This window comes from Petromyzon marinus, chromosome 33 (assembly GCF_048934315.1).
Source record: "Petromyzon marinus isolate PM22_M1 ecotype Great Lakes invasive population chromosome 33, UKy_Petmar_22M1.pri1.0, whole genome shotgun sequence".
NCBI classification, from domain to species: domain Eukaryota; kingdom Metazoa; phylum Chordata; class Hyperoartia; order Petromyzontiformes; family Petromyzontidae; genus Petromyzon; species Petromyzon marinus.
Genome location: NC_133699.1, coordinates 13,357,258 through 13,371,466, shown reverse-complemented (window position 1 = coordinate 13,371,466; position 14,209 = coordinate 13,357,258). Strand labels below are relative to the sequence as shown.

Below are 14,209 nucleotides of genomic sequence, written 5' to 3'. Positions count from 1 at the left end.
GAGGCACCCCTGATGCCTCTGCTGTCAACTTTTACCACTTTTGCCTGTCATTTGCAGTTGTTTGTCAGGTGCTGTGCCGGCTGTTTGGTCCATGTTGTCGCATGGCATCCATCTTGTTCTTGGGTGGTCCTTTTCTTTTCCGTTGTACGACGCCGTCTGATGGTGATGATGGTGAAACTATAAACTAAACTTTTTATTTTATTTTACCAGGCTAAGCCCACTGAGCTATACAGCTCTTTTTCAGAAGCGACCTGGCCACAAATTATAGGCACAACAAAGTGGCTTATCTTGTTGGAATTTCTAGCAGCCAAATACTCTAAAACGCATTTTTCTAAATGTCGTAGGGAAAAACTGGAGACAAATCAACGTAGTCACGGGGAAAATGTGCACACTCCAAATATACGGGCGTCAAGGCCGGGATCGAACCCACGGTCCTCCTGCATACCAGGCGAGGTAGTTAATGCCTCGCCACCACGGCGCCCCCGTGATGTTGGAGAGTCCCCCCACTCCGTGTGACGAGTCCAAACCGCCGCAGCTCCCTCAGTTTCACCGTTGCCAACAGTGGTTGCCGTTCTCCCACCTTTCCCGTGAGCCCAGCCAGAGTTGTGTCTGCAGTCGCGGTCTCGGCCACAAATGCCGTTGAGGAAAGGAATGATGTCACTCCTATGTCTTTCACTTTATCGGCTGCGGGGCTTGGTGCATAATTGCTCCACGGCCATCCCTCCGAACAAATTGATGCCAAACTGTGCCCTCTTGAATGGGGCGCTTTGATTACATTTCTGGAAGTGATCAGCTAAAAAGAAAAGGTTTAATCGTGGTAACGCTTTCAAGATGCATCATTAACAAACAGTCAGATAAAAGCAACCTTGCAGTTTCTCATTCACGTACCAACATCGCAAACGAATATTGTAATGATTTAAAATGTATCGTATAAAACTGCATTTTTTTAATAAGTCCATGTTTTTCAATTACTTCACGATGTCATAATCACACAAAAAATTTTGGTATAATTTCAAGACAATGTTAAATGATTACAAAAAGGCCGACAATATATTATATATTTGAGATATATGCTTTAGTATATCGCTTACAGATGTTGATAGATAAAAATGTACACGCTCATTAGTGCGCATTACCCCTTCAAGTGGGCACAAGAGAAAAACACAAAAATATCACGCGAATGTTTACGTAAAAAAAATCCCACAATTCGTGATTAATCATCGCATAAGAAATTGTAAACAACTTTGAGGACTGGAATTGAATGCGGCCAGATATCATCGCAGATGTGAACGGGAAGAGTAGCTTGCCGTGAGAGGGATGGACGCGCGGAATGGAGAAGGTTAGGTTACCAAGAGTGGCATCCAGAAGTTAGCCACCATGGGGAAGAGAAAACCTAGGGCCAGATGGGAATGCTGCTGGTGGTGGTGGCAATGAGGTAGGTGGTAGTGTAGCGGTTAGCGTGCTGGACAATGCTACGGACCCATAAATCTAGGTTCGATTCCCGTTCGATATTATCTAAACCGGTCCTGGCCCTCCCCTTTGTCGACTCAGCCTCAAATACGTACCTGGTGCGGTGTGTAAAAATCACCACGAGGGAGACAACGGCGGTCAGGCGTGGTGCTGGCCACCCGCTCCCATCACGTGCCGTGCCAGCCTTTCATAGGTGCTCGCTAACAGCACTTGCCCCAACAGTCTGTTCAGGCTAAACGGGGGATCTTTGTCTCTTGGCAATGAGAATGTAAGTTGCAGTCCTCGGGGGCAGGGTGTCAACTGTGCAACAGCTGTGCGTTATAGCGGACGGAAGTGATGGCAAAGTGTGGAGGCATCACCGACACTGACCGCTATGACCGCTTGACCCTGACACTTGTGATAATGAGCGTCCAATTATAGATGTTTCCAGGTATCCTAGGGTACCTCTTGAGCCTGCAACATCTCAAGAAAGTGCGGTCACAAGCACTTCACGTGAAGGCGTGTGTAGAACTGCTCACAATTGCCACCCGCTGAGATTCTTCCGTGTTTCACCCCTTCCTTTCTCCACCCGTGCCGACGCACCCTGATCGCTTCCAGACTCCACACACACACACACACGTAACAGGATAAACAACAATGCCGTTTCCCAGTATAAACGTGCGTGGCTCAATGATTGTATGTAATTAGACTCGTTAAGAGGGCGCATTTGTAATGAGCCCTGCAAGAGCTGTCGCATTTTCATAACGTGAATGTGCGCAGCAGCCGTGTTATAGTTTGAAACTTTCCCAGGATTTATTTTTCTTTACTCCAGAACACTAGAAAGGTGACGAACAAGAGGGGGGGTCACTCAGTCTCTCCAGCTCGTTAGAGCGGGAAACCTCAGACAAGACGGAAGGCAGCCAAATATCGGTGCCAACAATTTCTCAAAGCTCTGTGTTCTTGCCAGTAGGGGTGGTGGTGGTGGTGGATACTTGCCATGTGCAATCCCAATTGTGTACTTTATGGGTCATTTTTTTTTATTGGGAAATTTTAACCATGACGCTGGCACACAGTGGCCTGCCCTTGCGAACGACCTCATGGGATTTTTTTTTTACGTCCACTTTTGAAGCGGATGCCGCGCAGACACGGTTAATACATAGTCACGGTTAATACGTCGTTATGGTAAATACATAGTCACGGTTAATACATAGTCACAGTTAATACATAAAATTTTGATTTAAAGCTTTCGTGACTGCAGGGATTCATATTCTTGGTTCTTTCGGTAAAGTCACGTAGAAGGGAAACAATAAAATAATACAAAAATATAAAACAATAAAATTCTCACGACGTTTCGACTGCAACACAAGCAATCATCATCAGGTGTGAAAACCACAACAAGAAATTTTGAAAAAAGTGGTGATAACCGCCACTTTTTAACCGAGTTAATACATAGACTCGGTTAATACGTAGTGGCGGTTAACACGTAGTCACGGTTAATGCGTAGTGACGGTTAATACATATATAGTGACTGAATCGGAGACAGAGTTGGAGGCACTCTGTTTATTAACACGCACCATCGGGTTAACACTTCCAAATAATCCGTCTATAGTTGACTACGGTTCCCCAGTCAGGACGGCCGGTAGACTGCCTGACTGGCGACGCCGTGATGGTGAAGACGGAGACGACGGTGAAGACTCCAGCAGCATGACGGGGATCTCACTCCAAACGACAGCCTCGAGGTCCCCTCCCGGGGCCCCTCTTATACTGTCAGCGTGGCCTGGCTCCGCCCCCGGCCACGCCTCCTTCTAGAACCTACCCACGGGTTCCTGGTGTATCCCTTCCGTGACCTTTCCCCTAGATCCCCCTCTTGTCTATCACCTGGCTTGCTGCTGTCAAGACTGCTGGAAGCTACAGATGCCCTTCCCCGCTAGCAGCCAGCGCTAGGCTGCGACATAGCTAATTCTACGTCACTACACACAGTCACGGTTAATACCTAGTCACGGTTAATACGTAGTCACGGTTAATACGTGATCACGGTTAATACATAGTGACGGTTACGGTTAATACGTGATCACGATTAATACAGTCACGGTTAATATGTAGTCACGGTTAATACGTGATCACGGTTAATACATAGTGACGGTTAATACGTAGTCACGGTTAATATGTGATCATGGTTAATATGTAGTCACGGTTAATACAGAGTGACGGTTAATACATAGTGACGGTTAATACGTAGTCACGGTTAATACGTGATCACGGTTAATACATAGTGACGGTTAATATGTAGTCACGGTTAATACGTGATCACGGTTAATACATAGTGACGGTTAATACATAGTGACGGTTAATACATAGTGATGGTTAATATGTAGTCACGGTTAATACATAGTGACAGTTAATATGTAGTCACAGTTAATACTTGATCACGGTTAATACATAGTGACGGTTAATATGTAGTCACAGTTAATACATAGTCACGGTTAATATACTCGCAGTATTAATCAGGGCAGCCGCTGGACTCGAACCTCCTCAAAAACAGGCGGACGCGCTCTTTGCGAGGCAGTTTTAGTCGTAGTATGATTTAACATCACTCTCCATTTTGTATGGGAATCAATAACAAACCAAATATGCAAAATAATAATTATTCAGAGCGAAAAAAATATCGAGTTGTAAAACCCGTGGGATGTAAAAATACAGTATTCTATCGAAAATGCTGTCTGCACAAACAAATTAAAAATATTAAATCAAAGACATGCGTACAGAGCAAACACGGCGTCTGGCAATTTAAATCAAAGATGTGAGCTTGGGGTTCGAGTGATTTTGTTTGTTTTGGATTTCCTTCATTTACCCCGCTAAGATTTCCCAATCCGTCGATCCAATTTACCGGAGGGGAGGAAGGAAGAAGAAAAAAGAAAGACACGAGCATCGGGTTGACCCACGGAAATGTGTTATTTTGTGAAAAATGTGCAAGGGGGTGTGGGAGGAACATCCCAGGCACGAGAGCGGAGTGTGGGAAAAGGTCAGTGGCATTTTCGTACTGGGTGGGCGGAAGCGTCCGGGGAAATGCTCCCTCGCCCTCGGTCCCCTGGAAACGGCAACCAAATAACAGCGGCGATAGCAGCAGCGGCAGAGGCGGCGGCAGCAGCGGAAGCAGCAGCAGCACCTCACGCCATGTTTAACCTCTCTTGCACCCAGTCGCGTTCGCTGCAAAAAAATGAGCGCAAGGGGCTTTTTTTTGTTGGTGCTCATTTTTATTTCCGCCCGTCCGTTCTCCGTCGTGCTGTTTCATCGCCGCATGTCCCCCTCCCTCCCTGCCGCCGTCCCCGCTCGATCGATTTGTATTCTCTCAATAATGATCACGTTGTGCCACGCACGTGCGGGACAGCCCCTTTTTGTCAGTTCGCTCCGGCTGCGTGAGGCGCTCAACACGCCCACGAGGGTTATGCTGACCATACTTCACCACGCCGGTCAGGTTCGGGTTGGTTAATGGCATGGAGTGTAGATACGGAGGCATAGAAGTACAGTACAACAATGGATTGGGTTTTTTTTTGCGCTCTGTCCCTCTGCTGCCCAAGACAGCCTGGTCACCCATCCAAACAGGTCCCAGACTCAATTTTGCTTGGTGTCCATCATGAGATTGAGTGCATTCCAGGTGATTTGTACGTACTGGACATCTCTGAAAAAGAGCTTCATAGATGATCGGATTCCTCCGGTCTACATAAAGATTCGGATTCTGCGATAAAACATTTACCATGATAAGCTTTTATTCAAACGGGAAAGCGTCGAGTGAGGGTTGAAACTCGTTCTTTGGAGGGTTACGCTCAGGTTGTTTGGTAAATGTGCTAGTTGCTGTATGCGAGAAGACAACATGACAGCAGCCAGATAAAACCCACGTGAGCGTGTCAACCGATCTTAAAAAAAAGACTGCACTAAATCTAAATACTGCTCCTCTTTTTAATTCATCGCCTAGTCCTGCCGCAGGTGAATTATTCCGCTCCGATGACGGATTCGTGTACGTCATCGCAACGGAATCGGGAGTCAGAGGCCTCGCGGGGGGGGGGGGGGGTTGTGCGGCACAGGTTGGCACCAGCTATCGTAGAGTGCTGCGGTCGTGTCGCTACACTTCTCTGCGGTGAGTACAATGTCTTTAAAAACAATGGTGCCTGTACGCCTCTCTAAATAAAACGAACACGAGCCTCTTGAGCGTTCCGAGACACCCAGACCCCGCGACTTGCCGATGTCTCGGAACGAGAAGGGGACTGGCCTGGCCTGCCGGTGTTTGTTCATTTGCCCACCTGTGGATGAATTGGAACGCACGGTTTGGTGAGCGCTTGGCTCGCTATCCTGTCATGGCCCTTTGGCCTCAGTGAGACGACCACATCCGCCGGTGCACGAAACCACGAGCCGCTCTGCTTTTCGTTGTTGCCTTGCGCACAAACGTCGCGAAGATATTCATTTATTCATTGACTTGTTCATTAATTCATTCATTTCATGATTCAATCCACACAGCGGCGGTTTATGGCCATTACTGTAATTATGCATATTTAGTGCAAATTGTCGCACTTTGATTTGTGTTTTATAAAACGTGTGCGCCCACCGACATGTTAGAAATATAGCGGCGACATGTTAGTTACATGTAAACAATTGCCTTGTTCTGGAAATACAAATCGGTCAATGGGAGATTACCCCCCCCCCCTTCTCCTCCCCCCCTTCCTCCTCAAGTGCACGGTTACATTGTATAGACTTGTGGGAACTCATGAGACCAGAATGAGTCTCATTTTCAAGAGCGATACTGGGGCACACCTTTACCGGTAGGCCGTGACGATTGCCGCCGCCGGTGTGTATAGTCCCAATTGAGTAGTTAGCGGTGTCATTTTTCGAACTCGGCAAAATTGCATCCCTGACGCCGGCACACAACGGCACTACTCTTGCGAATTACGTCAGCGGGCACTCTAGCGTCCGCCGCGAAGCAGCGTTCACGCGCATTTTTATGGTCAATACGCCCGCAGTAATAACCGGAGCGGCCACTGGATTCTAACCACGCAACCGCCCCACAGCCTCTGTCGTATCTCCCACCCTCCCCTGAGCATCTCAGGATAAGAACGTTTTTTCAGAATACTTATTATTACTGGAGGAATCCGATGAGCTATGAAGCTCTGTTTCACAGGTGTCCAGTATTGGGCGGGTCAGCAAGTTCGGTTCCTGGCCACAACCGGTTGTAGGCCCCCCTTCATCATCCCGCACTGACCCAGCGTGGTGAGGTGTGGTCCAACAACCTCCCATGACCTAGACGGCACTGGGAGGCCTGAACTCCCAACAGTGGATTGACAAATCACTATCAATGTAATTTTCCAGTTATCCCAGTTGGAATGTCGCTTTCCTCGAGTGACGTAAACCTTCGCCCAAATACCTTGGCCTGGTTTTGTACAGCCATGAACCTGTAAAGCCCTTTTTGTCACAGATGGCTACTCGACTGACTGCATCTCCCTGTTCAAGTCCACACACAAGACTATGTTCTTCTCACCCACGTGATTATGGTTTCTCTTTACCATCAGCCCAATCCTAGTTTTTAAGTTTTTATACCATGAATCGTTTCTTCTCTTGTTCATTTCCGCACATAATCGCACTCAATGTGGAGCTATAGCTTGTAAAATCTCCACTGCTTTCTGACGATGTTGAAATGTGTCTACCTAGGTGGAATATGTGGGTGGAACCTTTAAAACACTTTATGAATTGCACACATTCAGCACAATTAAACTCCTAAGTATGCATTTTTGTTACGTATTATGAAGTGTCCATGAATTGAAAGATAAAATAACACTTTGCAATTTCTAAATATCAGCAATAAACGTGCTCAAGGTGCACACTTATTTTTGCCGTCGTGCTAACAACAACAATGCGTTCGATTCCGGCTACTCGCCGGAGTTAAAGCGCCGGAGGCCCCAATCTAGGCGCAAGAGCGTGAATGTGGCTTGCGTGCGCTCGGCTGGACACTGGCTTGCCGCCTGTGAACGTGAGGCTGTGAAACAGCTGCCGCACAGCCCGCTGTGACAAACAGAGGCCTTTAGACACGGATACAGTTTAATTAAGGTTAGGGTAGGGCTGGTATCGCGAACCAGATGTCCCAGATACACTCCCGCTCAAATGTATTCAACTGCAGTCCTCGTGGCCCACCTTGGTTTGGGTTTCTAATTCAACTTAGCATCAGATTCATATTATTGTTTTATATTTTTATTATTTTATTGTTTTATATTTTTATTATTTTATTGTTTCCCTTCTACGTGACTTTACCGAGAGAACCAAGAATATGATAATTTTATTGTTTTATATTTTTATTATTTTATTGTTTCCCTTCTACGTGACTTTACCGAAAGGACCAAGAATATGAGAATTTCGATTTAAAGCTTTCATGACTGCAGGGATTCATCTTCTTGGTTCTTTCAGTAAAGTCACGTAGAATGGAAATAATATAATGAAATAAAATGATAAAATTCTCACGACGTTTCGGCCACAACACAAGTGGCCTTCTTCAGGTGAAGAAACAGGTCTATCAAGAAGACAGAACTTGAATGAACGCTGTTAAGCAGGGACCGTGTCTTTTGAAACTGTGTGGGCGGAGTTGAATTAGCATGTTTCTTCACCTGAAGAAGGCCACTTGTGTTGTGGCCGAAACGTCGTGAGAATTTTATTATTTTATTTCATTATTTTATTTCCATTCTACGTGACTTTACCGAAAGAACCAAGAATATGAGAATTGTATTGTTTTATACTTTTATTATTTTATTGTTTCCCTTCTACGTGACTTTACCGAAAGAACCAAGAATATGAATCCCTGCAGTCACGAAAGCTTTAAATCAAAATTCATCATCGGATATTTATGCTGCGGTGGCGAGATGTTAACGCCCTCGCCTGGTGTGCAGGAGGTCGTGGGTTCGTTGCTGACCCTGACGCCTGCTGTATATTTGGAGTTCGCATGTCTCTCTCCCCGTGCTCGCATGGATTTTTCGCCGCACCCTCCAGCTTTTCCCTCCACAATTAAAAACTTGCGTTTAGAGTATTTGGCTGCTATAAATTTTCTCATGATAAGCCACTTCTTTGAGCTATCGTTTGTGGCCAAGTTGTTTCTGAACAGGAATTGTATAGCTCAGTGGACCTAAACTGGTAAAATAAAATAAAAATAGTTTAAAAAAATAGTTGAATCGCGTTGCTTGGTGAGATGCTTTTGAGCGGAGAATAATGGTGAATGTGGATCACTGTCATCTCTGTAGGATATGTTATCGTCAACGTTATCGTTCATTTTCTATAAGTGTGGCGCAGTGGTAACGCTTTGGCCCCACAGCAAGAAGGACCTGGGAACAATTCCCCGCCCCGGCCTCTTTCTGGGTGGTATTTTTAAGCCCCACCTCGTTATGGTGGCAGAGAGACGGGACAGGCCGCCTGCACCTTGCAGGGGTTTCCTCTGGGTTCCCCGCATTCTCTCCTGTAGCTAAACAAACACCCATACCAAATAAATATTTTACTACTTTTTCATTTTACCAGGTAAGGCCCACTGAGCTATATGGCTCTTTTTCAGAAGCGACCTGGCGACACATGATAGCTCAACAAAGTGGCTAGTCATCATGTGGAAATTTATAGCGGCCAAAACGCTTGTTGATTGTAATTGTGGAGGGAAAATGTGGAGGACCCGGAGAAAAAATGCATGCGACCACCAGGAGAACACGCAAACTCCACGACTGCCTGCATACCAGGCAAGGGAGAAAACATCTCTCCTTCCGTGTCGCCCCGATGTCATATGAAGACATTGTGTTGGCTCTATCAAATGGAATCCACTCCTGATGCACCCTCACGTCGTCACATCCTCACTGTAACGCGATGGTTTCAAGGTGAAAGGGATATTCCGCTTCTCGAATGAGCAATGTTGCTCATCTCTCGTTGACAGCCCCGCACCAGTGGTGGAATTTCCCCATTCCGATGGCAGGGTTGAGTCTCTCCATTGGAGAACCACTGATGACTTCCCACAGAGTGATACTTATTCTATCGACCTCAGAGGGATGATGGGCTGACCTGCCCATAAATGATAGCTCAGCGCAGTGGCTTATCGCGTGGATATTTATAGCAGCCAAATACTGTAAACTCATGTTGATTCTAAATGTGGAGGGAGAAACTGGAGGACCCGGAGGAAAATTCATGCACCCATGGGGAGAGAGACATGCAAATTCTTAATATACAGGAGTCAGGGTCAACATCGAACCCACGACCTCCTGTATGCAAGGCGAGGGAGTTTACATCTTGCCACCGTGTTGCCCTAATGTCACAAAGCTGCAAGAGACTAGCTGCGAATTACACGCTTGGGATTTCGGACAGCAGCGACGTCCGCCCCCTGCTATGAAATACTTGGCAGGACCCTCTTGAAAATGAGCTTGAGACTCAGTGCAGCTTTCCTGGATGAACAAGTGGAATAATAACAACAACAATAATAATCACAAAGTAATAATAAAGCAGCTTTACATTGAACGAGCTAATCTGTCCTTATGCATGATCAGGGCTATCCTTACGCATGATGGCAGTCGTTATGAAGATGGTCTAAAAAAAAAACACGCAATTATACAAGAATATAACAGAGGGGAATTATACTACGAAACAAATGTCAGCCGTTGGGACCACTGGTCAAAACATACATTATAATGTCAAATCACATCAAATCAGGCTTCAGCTTGAGGTCACTTATTGACCGTGTAACACATTGTGGTCTTCGTATATACGTTCGCTTTGAAAACTCCCAGACGATCGCGCGCTTGTTCTCGGTTGCCTCACACTCATGACGCCGGATTTAAATGTGTCCTCTTGCGATAAAGTCGCCCGACGTTGCAAGCCGCAGGTTGATGACACTGTCGTGCGGTTTCACTCCACTGTTGATTCCGCCAATGGCTCTCAACTCATCACGCCAACAGCTTAGCGACGCTTCTGCCGTAATGCTCGATCAAGATTAGCTTCCCGCGGCCGAGTTGTATCACCCAGCGATTAAGCGGCAGTCGTATCGCGGCGCAACTTGCCGTGCCGGTGTCTTGATGAATTCACGAGTTTTCTGTGGAATCTGCAGTGCGTCGAGTATCCGACTCGCTCGGGACTGAGGTGTAATTGGATGTGTGGAAGGGTCAGATATGTGAACGTCTGAAGACAATGACAGTCACGCAGCTGTGCACAAATAGGTTACGGGACGGAAACAAAGTGCCAGCTGCTCTAAACACGTTTGCGTGTGCTTTAGAAGCTAGTGAGCGCACGCGAGGTTAAGAACACTTTGCCATTACGGTATCATATGTGGAAAGGTCAGATCTTCTACAGAAAATCTGTTGCACCAAGCACTGTTACTGCATTAGGTATGGGCGGTTCTTCGGCCTGGTGGGATATGCGACGGTCGGATATGCGACGGCGGAGCTGTGTTACGATCACCGGGTCACCGACGCTAACTTCCCCACCCCCCCTCCCCCCTGCCCTTCATCTGCCTGTCGCTCCAGTGGGACAAGGTGCATACAGCCCCGAGGGAGCGGCGATGGGAGGGTTCATCATGGACGGAGCGCAGCACATGGGCGTGCGTCCACCTGGTCAGCCCTCCACACCAAACACAGCGGATGCCGGTGCCCAGACCTTGCCGTTCACTTGGCCCGGGTGGTCTCTCAAAGCTAGGACGTGCTCTTTGGGGTAGCTCACCGGGAGTGGCGGCATGAAATGCGCAGGCAATAGGGCCTCTTCCCAGGTTCCCATGCCCTCCACATCCCATCGGCCACACGGCCTCCTGGTTGTGCGTCATTTCAGAGGCGTCAATTTAACACGAGCAAACGCTGGACCGATGCTGAGATTCAGTATCCCATCAGCAGTCAGGCATGCTTGAACCTAAAATTATGCACTCACGTGAGGCTGTGTGGCCGATGAGATATGGAACAAACACTTTTATTTTTGAGGCTACCTTTATGTGAAATAGGTTTATTGTTGGCTTATTTATTGCCTTACGTATATTCTACACAACGACACTTATTATTGTTTTGTGTTGTGCATTATATAGTTTTGCGTTGAACTGGGACCCATATCTAACAGCGAAGGCCTTTGCTTATTAAACATCTGGCAGTCCACCAGCATTGCTTGAAGCAAGCCTGACTCTGCTGATGAGACTGGTATACAGGCTGTTATGGGTTCGACCCTGACCCTGATGTCTGTATATTTGGAGTTTGCGTGTTCTCTCCATGGTCACGTGTATTTTTATCCGGGTCCTCCGATTTTTCGCTCCACATTGTTCATCAACATCACGCGTTCATAGTATTTCGGCTGCTATACATTTCCACACTATGAGCCACTTTGTCGAGCTGTCGTTTGTGGCCAGGTCGCTTCTCAAAAAGAGCTACGTAGCTCAGTGGGCCTCGCATAGTAAAATAAAAATCGTGAAAGTCATAGTAGTAGACGTGGAAAGTCAGCACCTTCTGCTGCTTTGCGACGAGCGTCCTGGGCGTGCTCGTCCACCGTGTTGAGCTCGCACCGTGTGCCCTGCGCCAACAGGCTGGGCTCGTGTTGAGCTCGCACCGTGTGCCCTGCGCCAACAGGCTGGGCTCGTGTTGAGCTCGCACCGTGTGCCCTGCGCCAACAGGCTGGGCTCGTGTTGAGCTCGCACCGTGTGCCCTGCGCCAACAGGCTGGGCTCGTGTTGAGCTCGCACCGTGTGCCCTGCGCCAACAGGCTGGGCTCGTGTTGAGCTCGCACCGTGTGCCCTGCGCCAACAGGCTGGGCTCGTGTTGTGCTCGCACCGTGTGCCCTGCGCCAACAGGCTGGGCTCGTGTTGTGCTCGCACCGTGTGCCCTGCGCCAACAAGCTGGGCTCGTGTTGAGCTCGCACCGTGTGCCCTGCGCCAACAGGCTGGGCTCGTTGTTGTGCCGCACGTGGTGACCATTGCTTCTTGTGTGCACGCAGGTCCCATGCAAGGGATGGGTATGAACATGGGCATGGAGGCCCAGTGGCACTACATGTGACCGATTGCGATTCACGTGAGTCCTTAGCATCTGCACCCACATTTTCCTTCCACAATTGATTTGACGAACAAAAAACACACGCAGGCTTTCTCTCTCGGTGTGGGACATTCCTCTTGCACACTCACACAACACTCAACATACAACATTCAACACGCAACATACAACACTCAACATGCTACATTCAACACGCAACATACAACACGCAACATACAACACTCAACATACTACATTCAACACGCAACACACAACACTCAACATACTACATTCAACACGCAACACACAACACTCAACATACTACATTCAACACGCAACATACAACACGCAACATACAACACGCAACATACAACACTCAACATACAACACTCAACATACTACATTCAACACGCAACATACAACACGCAACATTCAACACGCAACATACAACACTCAACATACTACATTCAACACGCAACACACAACACTCAACATACTACATTCAACACGCAACATACAACACTCAACATACTACATTCAACATGCAACATACAACACTCAACATACTACATTCAACACGCAACATACAACACTCAACATACTACATTCAACACGCAACATACAACACTCAACATACTACATTCAACACGCAACATACAACACTCAACATACAACCCTCAACATACAAAACAACAAACAACACTCAACTGACAACACTCAACATACAACCCTCAACATACAACACTCAACATACAACACTCAACATACAACCCTCAACATACAAAACAACAAACAACACTCAACTGACAACACACAACACTCAACATACAACCCTCAACATACAACACTCAACACACAATACTCAACACACAACACGCAACATACAACATTAAACATTCAATCCTCAACATACAACATACAACATTCAACATACAATCCTCAACATACAACACAACATACAAAACTCAACTTACAACATATAACACTCAACATACAACACTCAATGTACATGCCACATGTGTTACTTTTTTTCATTATCATTGCCCTAAGGTTTACTAAATTGGCATTATACACAATCGCAATCACAGCAGGAACAAGTGCTGAGTCACCTATGCGCCGCACAGGGACAGCTGCCACTTGGGGTGCCCCCTTTCAAATGTGTTGAGATTGAAGGGGGTGGCTCTGTCGAAAGGGAAATCAACATCATTGTTATTTTTGTTTTAGTTATTTTCCAATTTACCTGTAATTGTAGTGATATCTTACACCGACAACATTTGCACTGTCAGTTCATTTTGAAATTAGTTAACGCGAAGTACTTTTGAGGATTTACGTGAGCAATTCTTTTACGTATGGGGAGGGAATCTGTAGCGCACCGAGCTTGTACACACACCCCTGAGTGAGCAACGGAGCCTTGCGAGTCGAGCCGCGACGCAGCTGATTTGGTGTGCTCAGCACGAGCGCGTGAGCTCGAATCCGAGTCGGCGTGAACTCGCACACGCGCGCACACAGATTTAACGAGAGCGCGGTGTGCCGACTCACCACACCACTGCTCCACCCACGTGCAATTTTTACACGCGTGTCCAGAATGAAATAAACGAACATCACGCATTCGGACGGGGCGGCAAACCGAACCGATGATGTAATCGGAGACGTAATCAGGCATTCAAACACAGATGACGCCTTCCAGCGTATCATGCACGATAGCCTTCAATGGGTTAAACCCAACAGTCGCGAGTGGCTACGCAAAGTGCGAAGTCAGCTGTGGTCGTG

General features: G+C 47.1%; 1 protein-coding gene across 3 annotated transcripts in view; it reads left to right on the top strand.

Annotated features, from left to right (window-relative positions):
* The window catches only part of LOC116948498 (homeobox protein Meis1-like), a 251,078-nt gene that overhangs the window by 223,984 nt on the left and 12,885 nt on the right, over window positions 1–14,209 (top strand). For all 3 annotated transcript variants that reach the window (XM_032965226.2, XM_032965227.2, XM_076071560.1), the window contains 2 exons: window positions 10,968–11,054; window positions 12,408–12,481. In XM_032965226.2, the coding sequence (XP_032821117.1) occupies window positions 10,968–11,054; window positions 12,408–12,466 (146 nt within the window). In that variant the 3' untranslated portion in view covers window positions 12,467–12,481. The remainder of the gene's footprint in view (window positions 1–10,967; window positions 11,055–12,407; window positions 12,482–14,209) is intronic.